Source organism: Syngnathus typhle, linkage group LG4 (assembly GCF_033458585.1).
Source record: "Syngnathus typhle isolate RoL2023-S1 ecotype Sweden linkage group LG4, RoL_Styp_1.0, whole genome shotgun sequence".
Classification (NCBI taxonomy): Eukaryota; Metazoa; Chordata; class Actinopteri; order Syngnathiformes; family Syngnathidae; genus Syngnathus; species Syngnathus typhle.
The window spans coordinates 11,927,570-11,945,751 of NC_083741.1; the positions used below are offsets into that span (position 1 = coordinate 11,927,570).

Here is an 18,182-nt window from a genome sequence, read left to right on the forward strand (position 1 = left end):
TCACAAAGACATTAATTACTGATTCTGCGTGCTGTTGAGATGAAAAAAGATCAATTCAACAACAGCACCAATTTGCTGGTCTGATTTAAAATCACTGAACAGTTTAAGATCTAAGTTGGAGACTGTTGGCTTTAGATAAGTCAGCAGGGAACCCAAGTCAAGAAGATGAGATATACAAGGGCCACTGGGACGATACAGCATAACTTCTGTTTTCATTTCAAGTTTCATTGAAATTCAGGAAATTCAGAGCCCTCCAGGTCTTGAGTTCCTCCATACAGGACAAAAGTGGCCTCAATAAGAAAGTTGAACGGGATATAGTACATCCGTCATTTATTTGTTCCGTATGAAAGGTTTTGGTATGCTGTGTGAGTAACAGAGGTTTTATGTATGTTGAGTTTTTCAGTGTGAAGTATTTAGGGTGTTTTAAACGTGAGAGATTTTTGTGAGTGTCAGAGGTTTCTTCTGTGAGACTGAGTTGTTTTGGTGTGGAAGAGGTTTTGGCAGAGTGTGCATCGTCTTTTAGGGAGGGAAAGTTTTTGGGCAAAATGACTTTTATGTGCCTGTGTGTGAGAAAGATTTGGAGTGTATCTGTGAAAGGGTATAGTGAATGTCAGATTTTTTTGTGTTAAGGTTTCTCAGAGTTTTTTCTGAATCTGATTTTTTTTTAATTTGCCAGATTAAGTGAATCTAACAGATCTGAGACAATTGTTAGCGTTAACTTATTTTTTGCTGTGTTTGCGAATTTTTGTGTTGTGTGAGTTTTCGGGTAGATGTGTGTGTGTGTGTGTGTGTTGTGGGCCCGGCAAAGGGTGTGATTACTAATCTCACACCCAGGTGCTTCTGATCCCTTTTGACTAGTAAGCGATGGATCCTGGTGCCTTTATGTCTCCGGGATCAGCTGCGCCTAAGTCCGAGCTTAACTCGGAAGATCCGGCCTAAGAGTTATAAATCTACTGAGGCTGCGTGCCCCAAATAGTGCAGCACACGCAGACACTTGTCACCTGTCCGACTGAATTTAGATTGCCCTCAAGATCAAACAGTCACTAGTATGAAAGCCTCCTATATAGTTTCTGGGAGTGAATAGCGTCCTCTTCTGGAAACTAATGTGTGTCATTAAATTATTACAGAGGATGGAAAGCTTCAAGTTGATGCTCAAATGTTTCAAATGTGTGTTTTAATTATGTTCAAAATAAATGTTTCACATCATGGTTGCTAGTGATAAAGGTCACTCCTGTCTTTCTGTGACTCTTCCAGTCTCTGTGTAGCACTGTTGCTAAAATGCTGATGACACTAAGGTCACCCTGAGCCGAAAATAGAACACAGCAATAGAATGGAATCAATGAAGAAAAAGCGTCATTTTTAAAAGTTATTGAAACTGAGTGTGGCATAAGGTCAGAAAATACAGCAACTTGTCCACATATGAGGTTACAGGCATCCATCATCATCAAACAGACTTGAACCTCGTCAGAGAAAGAGAAGTCTTTTATTTAGCACGGTTTCAAAGGTTTTCAGAGAAGGCAAGGAGATGATTATTGTTTGTGGGTGACAGGGCAAACAATGAGGATCAAATGTACAAGATTGTTTCCCCCCTCCCTTTTAACCCCCACCCCACCCCATCCCAGAGCAATAAACGTTCACAATGTGAAATCACCTGCAGTAAAAGCTTAGTTACGGAAGTATTTCCCGATTGTGTGTCCATAGAAGTACTGCCTGACCTTCTTAGCTATGACGTTTTCTTTCATATAGCATCATAGAGTTCATCTTTATACTTGAGGAGAAAAGCAAAGCAAACAATACACTTAATTTCTCATTTGGCCACCAATTTATATAAAAACAAAACAACCAATGTAGCACCAACCATCAAGCATTACTACTCGTGACTTCTAATTGCGGTTTTGAATCAAAGGCTGCATCAAAAAGCAAGCGCATATGTGCCATTCACTGATTTTCTTTTCCATAAACAACAATTCTGAGATTGTAAAACTTTTGGAGAGCCTTACAGCACTGCTTTGACCTATAATGACTTTAAAAACAGACCAACTTTCAGGGGCTGAGGGGCGTTGCATTTTAAATGAATTTAAAATCAAGTCACGAAAGTAGTGAAAATCAAATACAGTACAGAATAAAGTAGCTATTATTTTCGAATGAACTTAAAATGGTTTAGAACCTTCACAGGTTACATTAATTTGACCTTGTCTAACCTTTTAAATGTCTTTCAGTGCATATTGATTTTTGAGAAACCCTGTAGTAAGAAGGGATTTGTTTTTTTAATGCTTGGAATATCAGTAACAAGAGAAGGAGGAAAAAAAAAAAAGCACTTGAGGGAGTTTCCGCACAAAAAAGAAAGGAACAAATCTATTCAATAAGAAACATGAAGACAATTTGTCAAATCCAAGTGGCCGCCAGATGAGTTTGACACCGATACTCTAAATGGAGCACTAAACTAACCTCACATTCTTGAGAAAGAAAAAAAAAAACATGCAGACAATACGCAATGACAAATACGTAACGATGAGGCAAAGTGAAAAAGTTTCAAAAGCATGGAAGAGAAACTGCTGAAAGTGGGAGGAGGCGTAACGCTTGAAGTCCAAGTTGGCCAGCTCCTGAGCGTGGCTTTTGTTCTGCTTCATCCACTCTGGTGCAAAAAAAGGGCTTTACCTGCAAACCCAACCACACCGGCAGACTCAGAACCATGAGGTAGATATCACCGGTCAAACTGACCATGAGAGGAAATTAAACACACACAAAAAAAAATAAACAAACAAAAAAAATCACATCACAAAAGATGCCAATTCTGTCATTTTCAAAAAAACACATCTCTTGCTTGATGTCATTTCGATAGCTAATAAAAAAGCAAAGAGGAGAAAAATAAGAATTATGCTGTTTGAGTTAGTCACTATTCTTTCTTTTTTTTTTTCCTCCCCTCAGTATTGCAGTGGAACTCTCATTATTGCTACCAGAAGACTGGATAGCGACAAACTTGCCGTGTGGGATCAATCAAATGGAAATATGATACCTGATCAAGTTCAATGAGTAATGTTGGAAGATGGTGGTAAGGAAGGCACCTTTTCCGAGAATAAATTTATGACATGGTCACCTCTTTGAAGCATGTGATTCTATGACAATTGTGAAACCCATCATTGTGGTTATTTGTTTTGTTTTTTTTACTTTAAAAGTCAGTGCAAACAAGGTTTTGCAGGGGGGGGAAGTAACTATAACATCATAAAAACCTAGAAGGGGAGGGCAACATTGCAATCTCATGCATGTAAAATCACATCATACTGTGGATAATGGAGCAGGGGGCAGGGCAGGGCAGGGCAGGGGTGGGGAGGTGTCCTCTGGAATTTGAGAATCCTTCTTGAAAAAAGAGAAAATCTTGAAGAGCATGTTGTTTCTTATCAAAATAAATCTTTTTTTTTTTCGTGATTAGCCAACTGCTTGAGTGCATTTTCACTGTCCTCGTTTTCCAACACAAGCATAAGGGCTGTGCAAAAAAGGTCCTGTGTCTGGTCCAATCAGAGAGGGCTGGCTGTTATAACTCCCACCAACCCTCTTGCTCGCTGAGTGATTGCTGAGCCTAAAAATGCAAACAAAATAAAGAAGCATGTTTGAAAATGACCCCTCTGGAGTAGGGTTGTAAAGAGCTGGAAAAGTGGCATTAATGTTCCCTTACAATTTGTGGAAATGATGGAAAAGAAATGCAACTTCAATGTAAGGGTACTGTATTCTAGCATGAATAATGAAAAACATCTTGTTTAGTCATAACCCGACAGACAACAAAATAACAAATAAGCGCGAGTGCATTCCTTTGATAATAAAAATAAAGGGCTGTTCAATTTGACACGTTAATAACCGTGCCAAATTTGAATGACTAAAAAAACGTCAGCCAAATGCTTTTTACAAATGGAAGCTACTTCATTAGGCACTTTATGCCTACTCATTAGGACCTGACCAATAATGATTTATTTTTTTGTATAGGCTGATGCTATTTTGCAGGATTAAATTCGGATCGTCAACAGATTAATCAATAAAAATAGTTAACAAATGAAATGACCCTTTTTGGTCTCAAACACTCACAACAATAAAGCATTCAACTGTTTTACAATACGAGAAAAATCTGCAAAAATTGTTAGGTTTTTTGGGGGGGGGCGTTTGAATGTCATTTGTCTTAGGTTGTAATGACTGTGTTTTTTTTTTTTTTTTTTTAATATTTCATCTAGCTCCTGACTACTGTACAGAGTTTGAAGCAGATCTATTATTATCTGAAAGCCTTCAGTGGCTGGAATATATCCCACTAGGTCATTGCGGGACTTTCCAAGCCATGACAACGAGGCGCTCTGAAGCAGCTATTCCAGTACAAAGCCCATGTTGTCCACAATGCTGGCTGTCACATCAGACCTTTCTTCATTTGACTCTTCCACCTTCTCTCCATGATGTGCACACTGACATGCACATTCAAAAATGTTCGCTTGTTTATTTGTCAGCCTCACTGGAACCTATTGTACCACAATTAAAAAACGAAATCTGTTTGCCGCCATCTTGTTGTATCTATAGGCAATCACTCATTTACATTTACACTGATAATAAAAGTAGCACGTTTTAATATAGCTTTTGTTTTGGTAAAAATCAGTTCCAGGTGAAAACCAAAAACAAACTATGAAATACCAAAAAACATGACTCAGTACCTGTGGTTACTTGCTGAGTTGACTGTAAGGAGACGAGTTGTTGGACGAATCCACTTGTTGTGGCGTGCCGCTTTCCTGCAAAGTAATTTGAGCAGGTAAGAGAGTGACGCAATTTCAGTGTAGTACAACATTGTGCCCGGCAGCACTAAGTACACCTGGATGCATGGTTTACAGTAAGACGAGCACGAAAAGGTGCTCAACTAAGCTCCAGTAATAGTCACGATCAATAATTGCAGTGCAGTTCTACTTTACAGTAAACTACAAATGTGATTGTTTTAAAATTGTGCTTGGTGAGTGAGAAAAAATAAACGTGCTCTGATGATTTAGGATGATGGACAGAATGTGGAGTCAACCTACCGCTGCTGCTGGCAGAGGAGGATACTGCGGCATGTAAGCACCTTGCACCCCCGGGTTGGCTGCGATATACTGTGAAACAATGTTACATACAGAATTAGTGCCATGAAGTACTATTTACTGTACAAAATTCCAAGCATCCATACTGTACTTGAGTATCATTATCTGTACTTCTATTACCACATATCTGCCACATCAGTCCAGAATTGTACTCACTGCTCCAGTGTTTCCTAGAGACAGCTGACCCATTTGCTGAGTAATCATAGTAGAGGGGTGCAGTGACATGGATGGATCCACAGAGGGAGACATCACCGGGGCCTGCAAGAGACAGAAAGCAGCTGGCTTTCACAGCATATCACATGACAGAGTTCCTCCAATGAAATCGACTCACGTATAAAACGTGAATAGAGCATGAAACAAAGGCTGCAGGTGTTTTTCGGAACATGGACAGTATCCAGTACAATCGGTGCAAACAGGTGAAGCCAGGAGATGTTAATGCAACTCCTGATCATATGAAACATGTTACTAGTAGGCTAAAACTGACACCAGTCGTGCAGTGGGGGGGGGGGGCATAATAAGAGAGAGATTAAAGATATGAAATAAATCCTCAAACAGCTTTCCATTACACCGCCTTTAGGGAATTGAGCATTTCCCAGTAAAGAGTCGTGGGAGGGGCAGATCTGCAGAGACACTCGTTCCATTGGAAACCATCTGTTGGACGAGTCAAAGAGTCACAAGACGGTTGCTGCTTCAGGCATTTCCTGCTGGATCCAGAGAGAGGGAAGGCTGCTGGAGGCCTTCGCAGTCTTCCTACTTGTTCCATTTCTCTCTCATTCTCTCACATACGCACGCACACTTGTAACGTGTAAACAGATGCGTTGTACTTTTTCTGGTCAATGTAAGCCAGTAGAAAGGCTTTTGAGCATTTATCCAGATCCATCGACTGGTACACTTCTTGCCTTGACTGTGGTAGCAAGACAATTACAGGCACTTGTGGAACAGCTAAGTTGCATGTAGTATTAGCAGTATTAGTATTAGTAGTATTAGTAGTTTTTACTCATATTGTTTTCACTACTAAATGACATTTTAGCTCCCTAGTGTGCTGAAATATACAGCAGTGGGAAAAAACATAAGAAGTAAAAAATGCTTCCATGTAAGTTCTTCTGTGTTTAAGGGAAGTTGCTGTTTTAACCGTGTCAGCAGAACAGGCTGAATTTACGTAGTGAGTGAGTGTCTTCTAGCTGAAGCCGAGGTACACACCCACTTCCTGCATGCACACACACACGCACATAAATGCATGTTGTCTTACCGGGTGCTGCATGATGTACGGCTGATGTGCCACCCAGGAGTGACTTTGGACCTTTGGAAAGACAGGACAGGCACAGTCAGACACAGAAAGGAGACAAATCCATGTGAACATCAATACTACTGTCTATTTGAACAATATTGCCGTGGTTACCTTATAAAAGTTCCTTTATTATTACATTATTTATGACTTGATTTTAAAAGTAAGTTGGATTACATGTTATTTTAATACTTACATTCAGATATGGACATCCATTAAAATAAAAAAGGCATGATTCAGACACTTTGTTGGGAGCAGATTTTTAACTGGCATTTAAGAATGTCTACTTTTATTTAAAATAAAATGAAGACAATCTTCTTTAGCTCAATTGTTAGCAATTTTGTTAGATCAAATGAAAGAATCCAGTTGAAAATTAAAATGTTTGAATATGCAATGTTTAATTCTCTTTTGTTTATGTCTCACTTTTATAGCAAACTTCAACTGGGAGGGGGACAAAAAACAGCCTTTTCATTCTCTCAAATTGAAGTTTGAGGATAGGCTGACATTTTTTGAGAGTAAGAAGAGGCACTGCAGAATACTTCAAAACTTGTGCTTACATTCAAGTGTGTTTTAACAGTTAATTTTCAACTGTCGTGGAAGGGGCTGGAACGAGCCCGTGGTAAATAAGGGTTCACAATTCTCTAATGTTCCAAAGAGGATATTGTAAATCTACTATCTTTACCCACTACAAATTGCAATTTTTCATTTCAATTTTAGAGCTAAATTTAGCAAATGCTCAATATAACGCTCAAAGAGCAAAGGAAGACAGCACCATAAGACATAGCCAACATTTTCTTTGGACTCAAACCACTCTCAGCGTTGACTGAGAATTGTGGTAAAGACTTGAACTTGTATATAATTAAAGATAATGTGTCCTTGGAGAAAATGGTCCTTCTGACTACATGATTTAAGAGCTTTTATGAGGCGTGCCTGGGAGGAGGAGCAAAATATAAAATTAAGTGACCAGCTCAGTGGCCTAGTGGAAGAGTGTCCGCCCTGAGACTGGAAGGTTGTGGGTTCAAACCCCGGCCGGGTCATACCAAAGACTGTAAAAATGGGACCCATTGCCTCCCTGCTTGGCACTCAGCATTAAGGGTTGGAATTGGGGGGTTAGATCACCAACTGATTCCCGAGCGCGGCACCGCTGCTGCTCACTGCTCCCCTCTCCCCCAGGGGATGGATTAAAATCACATGGGGATGGGTTAAATGCAGAGGACAAATTTCACCACACCCAGGTGTGTGTGTGACGATCATTGGGACTTTAATCTTTAATCTTAAGTGAAATAAGGATAATGTTCAACCAATGAAAGACTTCTTGGACAAAAAAGAACCGCCCTCATCTAAAATTCCAAATTACTGTATAGAAGAAGAGTGAGGATGGATGAACTATATTCAATAATGAGCTAGTTTACAGTTGGTAATACCTGGTAAGCAGAGACGGGAGACATGTAGGGGGACATTGCTGGCTGCACGGTCATTATCCTGTTGGTCACTGGATATGGAGATGGATAGTACCTGGGGAACAGAGAACGTCTCAAAATAAAGCGCTTGGATGGAAAAAACCCTCACATACAACATTCCATATGATGTGACTTACCCATTCTGCATCGCTGCTGAGGAGGGATCATAGGTAAGAGTCATAGCGCCCTACAAAGAGGAATTGCACATTACGGAATATCAGCTTCTGGATCTAAGTATTTCGTCTTATGCAAATGTGGCAGAAACAAAGACAATTTGCAAGATTTAACTGTCCCATAAAACTACACAAACTGTATACTACTTGGTTTGGACTTTTTAAAAATTTCTCTGAGACCTTTTGATGACCAACAGGTGCCTGTTTCTGCGGTAACCTAAGCAAACGTATCGAGAAGCAGATATTCTGTAAACCCTAACACAGACCGTCTTTGGGACTGTTTCAAGCTCCCTTTTGAACACTACTACGATTGTCCTATAAAAAAGACGCATGGCATGTACACACAATGGTAAGACTAAAAGGTCAAGTTTGATCTCGTAGGACAGCCTCAGTGAACACAGATTTTGTATTTTTTGTCCAATAACTTCGCATTAAAACATTTGGTGCATTTGCGTCACTATTAAAATCCATCAAATTTCAATCAAAGTTAGGCAGCGACACTAAGTATTCTTATTGTTGTGTCTAAACAGGTCAAACATGACCCAAATAGTATGTAGCCAAAAACTGTCTACCTGCTCAGATCTACTTTTTATTTTATGTTCAGAAAACATAAAAGCTGATACATACTAGTCTGAGATCGCCTGTCTGTCCATTGGGAACAAATCCACCGTGAGCGTGTTTCTTCCTTTGACTATCTGCAAACTTACACAACAAGGGCTGAGAGGGAGCTGAGGGAAAAAGAGGGGAATATGGTTAAGAAGAGCCATTTTCATCACCGCCTCCACAAAGGGGACTGGCTTTCATACCCAGCGCTCCGGAGGCGATCTTGATAAATTTCCCGTTGAAGTGTGAGATCACAGCGTTGCACTGCTCCGTGGTGTCCATCCTGGTGGGAGAGGAGAGGGCGCAACAACAATAAAAAAAAACAGATACTAGCACTAGCACACGGTGGCGGAACAAAATGTTCAATTACATGACAACATTATGATGATTGTCAAATTCACATTAAATTAGTTTTTTTTTTCCCCCATAACGGTGGGCGAAGAATTTAGTGCCAGGGACTTACCCGACTTAATCCACCTCTAACACCGCCACTATTACGTTGCAATTACAGAATCCGTCAATGTTAAACAAAAATGCAATACAAGAGCACACAACTGTGCTGCATACATTATCTGGCTGAGTTCAGAATAAAATATGTATCCATCAATATCCATCATATTTATTTTATTGATGATCTCATGTGCATAGACTAACAGTACAGTTGATATTTTGAGTTCCACAACTAATTATCTTTTTTGTGTGTAACAAATAAGTCAAAGTGTAAGGGTATATTTACTGTAAACAAAACACTTGGTTTGAAATTATACGGTGGCCAATAGAATGGTCAGTACATTTTCCAGGGTGGCTATGGTCACCCCTGGCCATCCCCTGGAGCAATGGCATATCCAAAGTTCGCATCAAAATTAACCAAGCAACAGCAGGTGACTTGAAAATCTCTTAAATTGAGGTAAAAAAATAAAGTTAAAGTGCACATATAAATACAGGAATATTTGCATGAATATTTTAGTCAGGTAGGTATATGCTAGATTATTTTTTTCAAACAATATAAAGAGCTAACCTGAAATATTGTAAATTATTCCTATGAATGCCTATAAGTAGTATTTGCTGATTCCCATGGAAAATTCCCAACTTTGAAAATTCCCAGACCTGTGCAGCACTAGTCACTCCTTTATCAAAACAAAACAATAACCAGATAAAAGGCGGTTTTTCAACTGTACTATTCTATTGGCTCTTCTATGACTGACCTGGCAAAGCCCACGCCCCGGCTGTTGCCACCGTAGTCACGGAGGATACGTGTGGAAACGACTTGGCCGAAAGGCTGCAGTATGTTCTCCAGCTCTTTCTCATCCACAGACAGAGGCAGGTTGGAAATATATAGATTTGTGGGATCTTGCTCCTGTTGCTGCTTGCAGACAAGAAGGGAAAGAAGAGGAAGCGTAGTCAATATTTAAGTACGGAGACAAAAAATACAGCCAAAATAATACAATAACACTGTTGTGCAGTAAACTCACTACATCTAACTATATATGTACTGTATTTTTGCTTCTCCTTTTTTTTTTTTTTTTTTTACAGAATATATCCAAATCTGAATTTAGTATTGCTCGCTGCATGAAGACATGCAGAGTAATTAACAGCAAAAAGTAATAGCACAGTAATAGCTCTTATTAGCACAGAGTAGGAGAAAAATATGAATATTGTTTGAATACACAATAGTTATTTTTCTTTTTGTTGTATTTGTGTGTGTTGCTGTTCTGTGTGTAAAGTAACAGTTGTTCGTAGGCTCACAATTACAATAACATCAATGCTAATTTGTATTAGCCCATCTCAGGTGTTTCCTATTGTATGTAAGCCTTAGGCTAGCCGCTAGTAAATGTTCAGTCGACGGACTTGATTCAATGCACGTGAGAGGGGTACAACTAGTTGAAAAAATTCCTTTTCTGTGCTGCCTGATTCTTACCTATCACACATGGGTCCGCAGTGTATCCTGTGCTATTCACGCTCATTCATCTTTTGACAGTATGCTTAAGCACGAGACATCTGGTGAAACACTAACAAGCACCTCACATGACCATTCACTCAAAGACACATCCATCTGCACTGCAGCAGCTCAGTGCCTCGTCGGCTTCCCCGAGAAACATCAGGAGAGCTGCGTATCCAAGCCACAGCGACGCGCAAACTGCACTGTTTGTTCCCATCAGCTCTGCTATGTTCAAGTCTTTAGAGAGCGACTCCTCACTAATTAACTCTTATCTGCGGATTCAAGCACCGGTCTGGGCTGCAGAAGTGGCAGAAAGAAATGGTGAGAAAAGACAGAACGAGAACCGAGGATGACTCACAGTTAATTATGCCGTTTTCCTGCTACCATGCAGATGTGACAACTATGCATGAGACTGTGAATCTCTCACAATAATAATGCCAGTACAGTTAATTACGCCTTTCTTGTCATTTCACAAACAGGAGTTTAGCTACTTGTGAATAAATGATACTGACGAGGTTGGAATAAATAACGGAATAAGAGAGAAAGTAAACAGACTTAGGGAGAATGAATAGATGTAAACGGAATATTCCACTTATGCTCATTTGCGAGTTGGTATAACATGAAGTTGTACCGCCAGCGTGGTGTGTGTCCATGTGCAAGCTGGTGGTCTGGTATGCGACTTAACTGACAGGTTACTTGGCAGAGGGAGACATGACATCTGGTTATACAGTGAAAGTAAATGAGGTCACGGGAAGAACAGCTTGTCAGCTGAGGTCACGTGACCAGTCTCATGTCATTCAGTAGTGCACAGCACACATTTTTCAGAGAGGAAGAACTGACAACCTTGTGGAAACGCAATGCAACATGTGGATGTGTGTGTGCGCGCGCGCGCACGCACGCACAATCACACACGTACACAATCACACACACACAACTTCTCACCTTGGCCATCTGGGCTTGAATGCCGCTGGTTTTCAGAGCGTGCACGGCTTTCAAAGCAGCCGCTGGGCTGTCAAAGTCCACAAAGCCATAACCTGTAGTTGGCAGAGCAGTACTAAGTTTACGTGAACAGTCAATAAATGAAAAGCAGAGTCATAAGAATCTTTGGCCACCAGGGGGGTTGCATATTACAGACATTCATAATAAACGAAGATGAATTTCAGTGTGGTGTTTAAATCACTAAATCATAGATGTCAAACTTACGGACCATTGTTTTACGTGGCAAAACCAAATTGTGTGCATCGACTTTATGTTTGTAGTCCATAGATGCCACAAGATGTGGAAAAGCACCACAAAAAGCTCTTTATCATAGATCCTCGGCATCTCCACTAAGCCCAAAATGCTGCTGCTTGCTTCTTAACTGGAGCTCATAAAAGGGAGCACATAACCCCAATTCTGGCTCCCGATACATTTTAGAGACTTCTATTTGTTTTCAAATTCTTAAATGGCCTCGCCTTCAGATTATCACTCTGAGCTCCTCCACCCCTACGCACCTGCCTGGTGCCTCAGGTCCACAGACCAGACACTACTGGAAGTATTGAGGACTAAGCTGGGTCTCAGAAGGGATCAAGTCTTTTCTGTTTCTCCTTGATGTTAGGCAAGCCTCCTCACTGTCCATTTTTATTATTTGCCTTTTGACTGACTTACTGTTCTGCTACTATATGTTAATTTCAATTTTCACTGTCTTTGTCGTTGTCCCATTGCTACATATGTTACAATGAAATGTAAAAAAAAAAATTACTACAAGTGTCACAGTGTCACTACAAAATTACAAGGCAGATGTTGAAGAGGTCAACTGCAGTCTTTTACTGACCTTTGCATTTATTGGTTGTCTTGTCCAGGATTGCCTTTGCCGACTGAATCTTGCCATACCTGCAATAAACAGCAATTATCGTCTCCTAGTTTCGCCTTGTATAAAATTAGTGTCAGATTAAAAGCTTTTGTAATTCTCGGCAGGAGAAATTTCCAAAGACCAGACCTTTTGTTTCCAACAGAGTAGACAATTGAACACTAATTAGCGAGAAATAAAGTGGATGTAACGCTCGTACTTCATTTGGTCTTCGCTTCCTCGATCACAAACCTTAACCTGACACGTGAAACAAATTGCATGCTGCTTTTTGACACAAGCGCGCAAACAGTCTGAATGGCGAGCTGACATCACCATTCAGACCTTGTTGCTACGAAAAAGCGCTTTCATTTCTGCTTTGTGCTGGCAAACAACATTGGGAGCGTGAACAAAACAAGCCAAAAGGACACAAACAGCTGCTGCTGGTGACATGGATGAATGCCTCACTCCATATGCTTGCGGGGAACGAGAGGAGACAAAACTCAGCTAATTATGGCGTCGACACCGTTAAATAGCCACATGGATGGTGGCCCAGTGGATCTAGTATCCTGTGACACTTTCGATAACAATACTTTGCTTATTTCGAGACAATGGACTAATTGGCAGGCTGTGATTATCAAATTTATAACCTGGCGAAAAACTTGCTAAGGCAGTCACAGCCCTGAAGTAAGCATGAGCACTGTGCACTATGTAAAGAAATGGCCTCTTCTTTTGCATAATTTGCTGCAAGAAAATTAATATTAAACAAAATTTGTTGAGCGGTAGTAGCTCCCAAGCTGACGCCAACTGTGCAGCCGCACCAGGCAGGAGAGATTGACAAGAGTAGGATGGGGTCACAAACGTGCTTCAGAGCTGACCCGTTTCCACATTTCAAGCCTTGACAGAATGTGAGAAACATGGGGGGGAGGGGGACTCCATCAGAATGTGACAGGCTGAGAGGGAACATCCTGGCATCTGTGGTAAACCGACCGTGAGAAAACCTAACACTCGAATACGGGAAAAAAATAGCCAAATGTCCACGGCACACTAAATATCAGCCAATGTGAACACGCATGTGTGTGACAGTATAAGACATTCATGCACTCACTGGTGACAAAGTTTGACCAGATCCAGGTCAGTGGTGGCAGGAGGGAGGCCTCGGATGTACAGATTGGTCTTACTGAGCTGCTCCAGGCCCGTGCTGCTGCTGTTGCTGCTGCTGCTGGGACTGGACGGAGTCATGGGGTACGACTGCACACAGGAGGGTCACTGTTATCGTCAAAATGTTACGGGAGCCACATAATCAAATTTCAACTCTGGTCAACTGTTATCACAAGGAGCTCAATTCTGTAAGGGGTCAAAAAAAAAAAACACTGAAAAAAAAAGAAAAAGAAGGATCAGATTGTGCACACATTCCACATTAATGCCGCATGTTTTTCATCAATCTTAACATGGTTTCATAGTCTCTAGAACGTTTTGGCATTTTTGTACGAGCTGAAGAAAACATTGCGGTTTTAAATACCGATGAAGTTCGACATTTACAGTAAGTCGCTATAAAAACATGGGCTGTGTTCAAAATCACTCCCTATTCTGGTATCCACTCGTATGGAGTACTGTTTGAATGTGCCATGAGCGTACGTTATCATCTACATACGTACGTTGTTTCCTCTATTATGCATTATAAAAAGGTCAGCAATATAATTATGACTAAAAACTAAAATACAACCCAGGATACAGGAGCAACCATTGTGCCATGGCACATTAGGGGACAAAGGCAAGTCATAGCTCTCAAAAGGGAACTCTTCACATAGCAGAGAGCCTTAAAGCAAGCATGTCCATCTTTTGAGTCAGGTATGACATGGAAACAGGCAGGAGAGTGGCCCATGAGGACCGACTTTAGTCACCCCTGCCTCAAACCCCTTGATCATTATTATCCCTTTGACACCAGAAGTGTCATACTCCCGCCACTCCCTTAAAGCCTCAGGTGAATTATCTATTGATCCCTTGTGGATCGCCACGAACATGGCGATATTTGAGCGGCTGTTGCCAAGGACAGCACCACTTGTGCATTTCACTGACCGAGATGCTATCGCAAGCATTGTTTGTTAGCCAAAAAATTACAGCAGTTAAACATTTGTTTTGGAATGATCAAATCACGTTTCTGTGTGAATGCAATGTGATAAGGCAATATGATCATATGAAGCCATGCTATGCAACCTGCAACAAATGGCAAAAATCTGCTATTAATTGACACCTACACATACCAAATGCCACAAGATGGCGGCGAAGAACCTTTTGTAAATCAGCAAGGCTATGGGCTAGCAAAATGAAGCTTTTCCCCTCAGATCAACATAGTCGTTAGCACAAAGATGGCAGACATTCTACTCCAAAAATACCCAAGTATGATATTTTGCAAATAGTGTACGGCAAACGTCTTTATTGAACTCTACCGGCATTGCAAATGAGAACCTGTTCTCAATTGCCTTAGCCTATGTTTCCAATGACGTCTGATTTCAAAACTAGTTGTCTTCCATTTGTTGCATCGCTGCAACAATTAATCGATTAATCGACAACTGATTGATTATTAAATTGTATATGATTTTTTATACTTCATTAATTGTTTAGATTTTTAAATTTTACTTTTTCATTTAAAATTGTCGACAGTAAATACTCTCTGATCTGTCATCCTGCATGAAAGCAGACTGCTTATCTTTATATTAATAAATAGTTGCTTTTACTTTAGAAAGTAGTGATTTTTTTGCCTATTTTCCCAAAATATTCATTTACATATTCTACTAATCAATTTGAAACAATGTTCTATTTTCGAATAAAGAGGTGGAAATTAGAACGTGTTTTTCTGTCCGACAGGCAAATCGATTATTAAAATAATCGTTAGTTACAGCCTTTTTGTTGTGCATTAGTAAAATGCATCATATCCTTCTGAAAACTTAAACTATGTTGTGGCCTGCTACAAAACATTTTTTGAAACCATCGCACCCCTGCAGTAGATTTAATGTATTTTGCCCTTTTTTCATTCTTGTGATCCAAATCATCACATAACTGCTCTGTAAAGCATTTCCTTCCCCTTACTCATCCTTTAAAATAGCTCCCAGCCAGCCCAGAACAGTTCAAACACAAAAGCACGGCACCATCATGCCATCTGTCCGCAACCAAAGGACAATCCACTTCAAGACCTACGGCTATGGATACCACCACAGTCATGCCAAACCCAAACACAGAATTTCTTACCCAATGATGGATGAATGTTCAAACTTTTACAGAATGCTGCGCTGTGGCAGGAACATCTGTTCATCCTTCAAGTAAAGGCCCTTTTTATGTTGGTATGCAATTACTGTACTACTAGACTATTTTTTTGGGGAGCGTCAAAAAGAGCTACAATGAGACACTGTCAGAAGAGGGAGGGGTGGGGTGAGGTTCCGGGTACTTCCACACTGACTCACCTTGACTGAATCAAATGACCATCATTTGATGGAGTGATATGGATGAAATCTTAAAGGTGGATATCAATGTGCTGGAATAATTCACTCCAATGGCTCGGCTGTGCTCATATTTCAACCACTGGAGGCCATAAAATCTCCTGCACCCTGCATCAATCTTCCATCTCAATCAGAAGGCATGACTGGAAGCCAAGAAGCCTTCCGATTCCCCTTTTTGTTCACCTGAGAGGTCAAAATGAAGGGTGCACATGGACCCCCCCCACACACACACACACACACTCCGAATTCAGTGGGTAAATGCATGGAGACAGGAAAAGAGGACTACAATAACCATGGTGCATGTTAAGCAGTCTGGCTGGCCAAACAAGGTTATATGGACACAACAATTAAAGCCTCTCGCAGATGGTTTCATCCATATCCCGAATAGTCGCTTCTATTATGTTTAATTACTTGATGTCGAAGGTTGTTTAGTTGGACTACTGCAAAGCAAAACACACCGGGGAAGGGCTTCCCAATGTCATTTCGGGCTCGGGTTTATTTGAAAAGTGACAGCAGAAGTAGAAAGCAAAACACAATGGCCTACCTGCTTGCGAGTGGCAGCTTTCAGTGGGTTGCCTGTGTTAGCAAAAATCATCCTGCAGGTTAGAGATATTCGATGTTCTGTAAAGATCTCCCCTCTTTACAAAAACAAAATTTAAAAAAAATCGCAGAACCAATGCAATGGTCGGAGGTGATGAGTAAGTATCGAAAATAACCCGTTTGGTTAAAACATCGGCATACTGATCGGGTTGGTTAAGTTGAACAAAGCGTGTGTGCCCTCTCTTTTGCTTTGGTAGTGACACATTTATCCAGTTAGCTCAGTTTGTTGTACGCCAGCGTATCGAGCGAGCCTCCGGTTCGGTTCATTGATCTACGACGTCCTGGTGCAGACCGCTCGCCAGTCCCACCTACTACGGACTAAACCAACATTCGCGTCTGGGGGGTGTTTAGCGTTAACTCAACTGTTTTGTCTTCTCGTAAAACACCGACATTTGATGTTTAACAGCGTGATATGTCGCGTGTTCACGACTGAGCGTCTTGGAGGAATTAGAAAGTGAAGAGAACGTGTTTTAGGGTGTCATTTGTCGGTGCGCGAAACACTCTCCGCCTTTCGTGTTGGTGTCGTCTGCACATACCAAGCATTCTTCACCCCCACCTCCCCCAACCACACACTCAGACACACGCAACCACGAACACACACACGCACACACACACACACACGCGCTTTACCGCACACACTACCGCACACACTTCCTCTTCCTACCCTTCCCCCCATCCCACACACTACATGTCAGAGAATCAGGATGTCATGAAATATAGGCGGGCACTGGCCTGGGCTGGACTGCCCGGGCTGGACTTGGCGGCACGATGTTGCACTGGTTATCACGTCCGCCTCACTGTGGGTTCGGTTCCACCTCCGGCCCTCCCTGTGTGGAGTTTGCATGTTCTCCCTGTGCCTGCGTGGGAATTACGGTTTCCACCCACATCCCAAAAACATGCTTAGTAGGCTGATTGAGCACTCCAAATTGCCCAAAGTGTGTGTGTGTGTGTCTATGTACCGTTCGTTGTTTGTCTTTGTGTGCCCTACAATTGGCTAGCAACCAGTTCAGGGTGTCCCCCGCCAGCTGCCCAATGATGGTTGGGATAAGCTCCAGCATGCACGTGACCACCTGGACTAGAGGTCACACAACGCATGCAAATAAAAATTATACAACGCATGCAAATAAAAAAGCTCACTCGCTCACTCACCCTCTCGCTCACTCGCTCTCTCGATCGATCTATTGATCTTTTGAGTCACATGACAGGGAAGGAAAATTGCTAATTAGGGCCCAATTTTGACATGTTATGCTTTGACTTAGGTGTACTCACTTTTGTTGTTAGTGATTTTGACGTTACTGGCTGTATTTTTCAGTTATTGTGTCATATTTACATCATGACATACTTTGCATTTTAGCAAAATTGTCACACATTGCAAATGAAAGGGTATGAGTCCCATAGGCTTGAAGATTGGCTTAAGCGCTCAGTGCAATGTGTTGGGTGACTTATGTTTATACAAAAAATATATACACAAAAATATGAGGGGTGTGGTCAATTATGTGATCATCCATACAACAATTTTCAATCTATCAGTAATTAGCAGTCAATTCTGTTGCGGGTCACTTTGTAATTGGCTTCCCTCAGAGGGCCGTTAAGATGGTGAAACATTATTTTATTGTTTCTTTGCGTTGTTACATGCGTACATTGAAAAGTCAACCCAAATCGTCTGCTGCGTGTAGAGAAGCGTTTGAAAGCATCACATTT

General features: G+C 41.1%; 1 protein-coding gene across 2 annotated transcripts; it reads right to left on the bottom strand.

Moving 5' to 3' along the window:
* Positions 1 to 1,464: 1,464 nt before the first annotated feature.
* LOC133152907 (RNA-binding motif, single-stranded-interacting protein 1-like) lies at positions 1,465 to 16,926 on the bottom strand. Of its 2 annotated transcripts, none has more exons than XM_061276882.1 (14): positions 16,426 to 16,926; positions 13,493 to 13,635; positions 12,373 to 12,431; positions 11,502 to 11,593; positions 9,826 to 9,986; positions 8,824 to 8,903; positions 8,645 to 8,745; positions 7,982 to 8,031; positions 7,809 to 7,899; positions 6,349 to 6,399; positions 5,256 to 5,357; positions 5,043 to 5,111; positions 4,686 to 4,760; positions 1,465 to 3,577 (listed from the first exon to the last, which is right to left on the bottom strand). In XM_061276882.1, the coding sequence occupies exons 1-13, from the start codon at positions 16,474 to 16,476 to the stop codon at positions 4,692 to 4,694; spliced, it is 1,119 nt and encodes a 372-aa protein (XP_061132866.1). In that variant the 5' UTR covers positions 16,477 to 16,926; the 3' UTR covers positions 1,465 to 3,577; positions 4,686 to 4,691. The 2 variants fall into 2 exon arrangements, with proteins under 2 accessions (XP_061132866.1, XP_061132867.1); XM_061276883.1 differs by having other exon boundaries at positions 9,826 to 9,983; positions 16,426 to 16,914.
* Between the last annotated feature and the right edge of the window lie 1,256 nt (positions 16,927 to 18,182).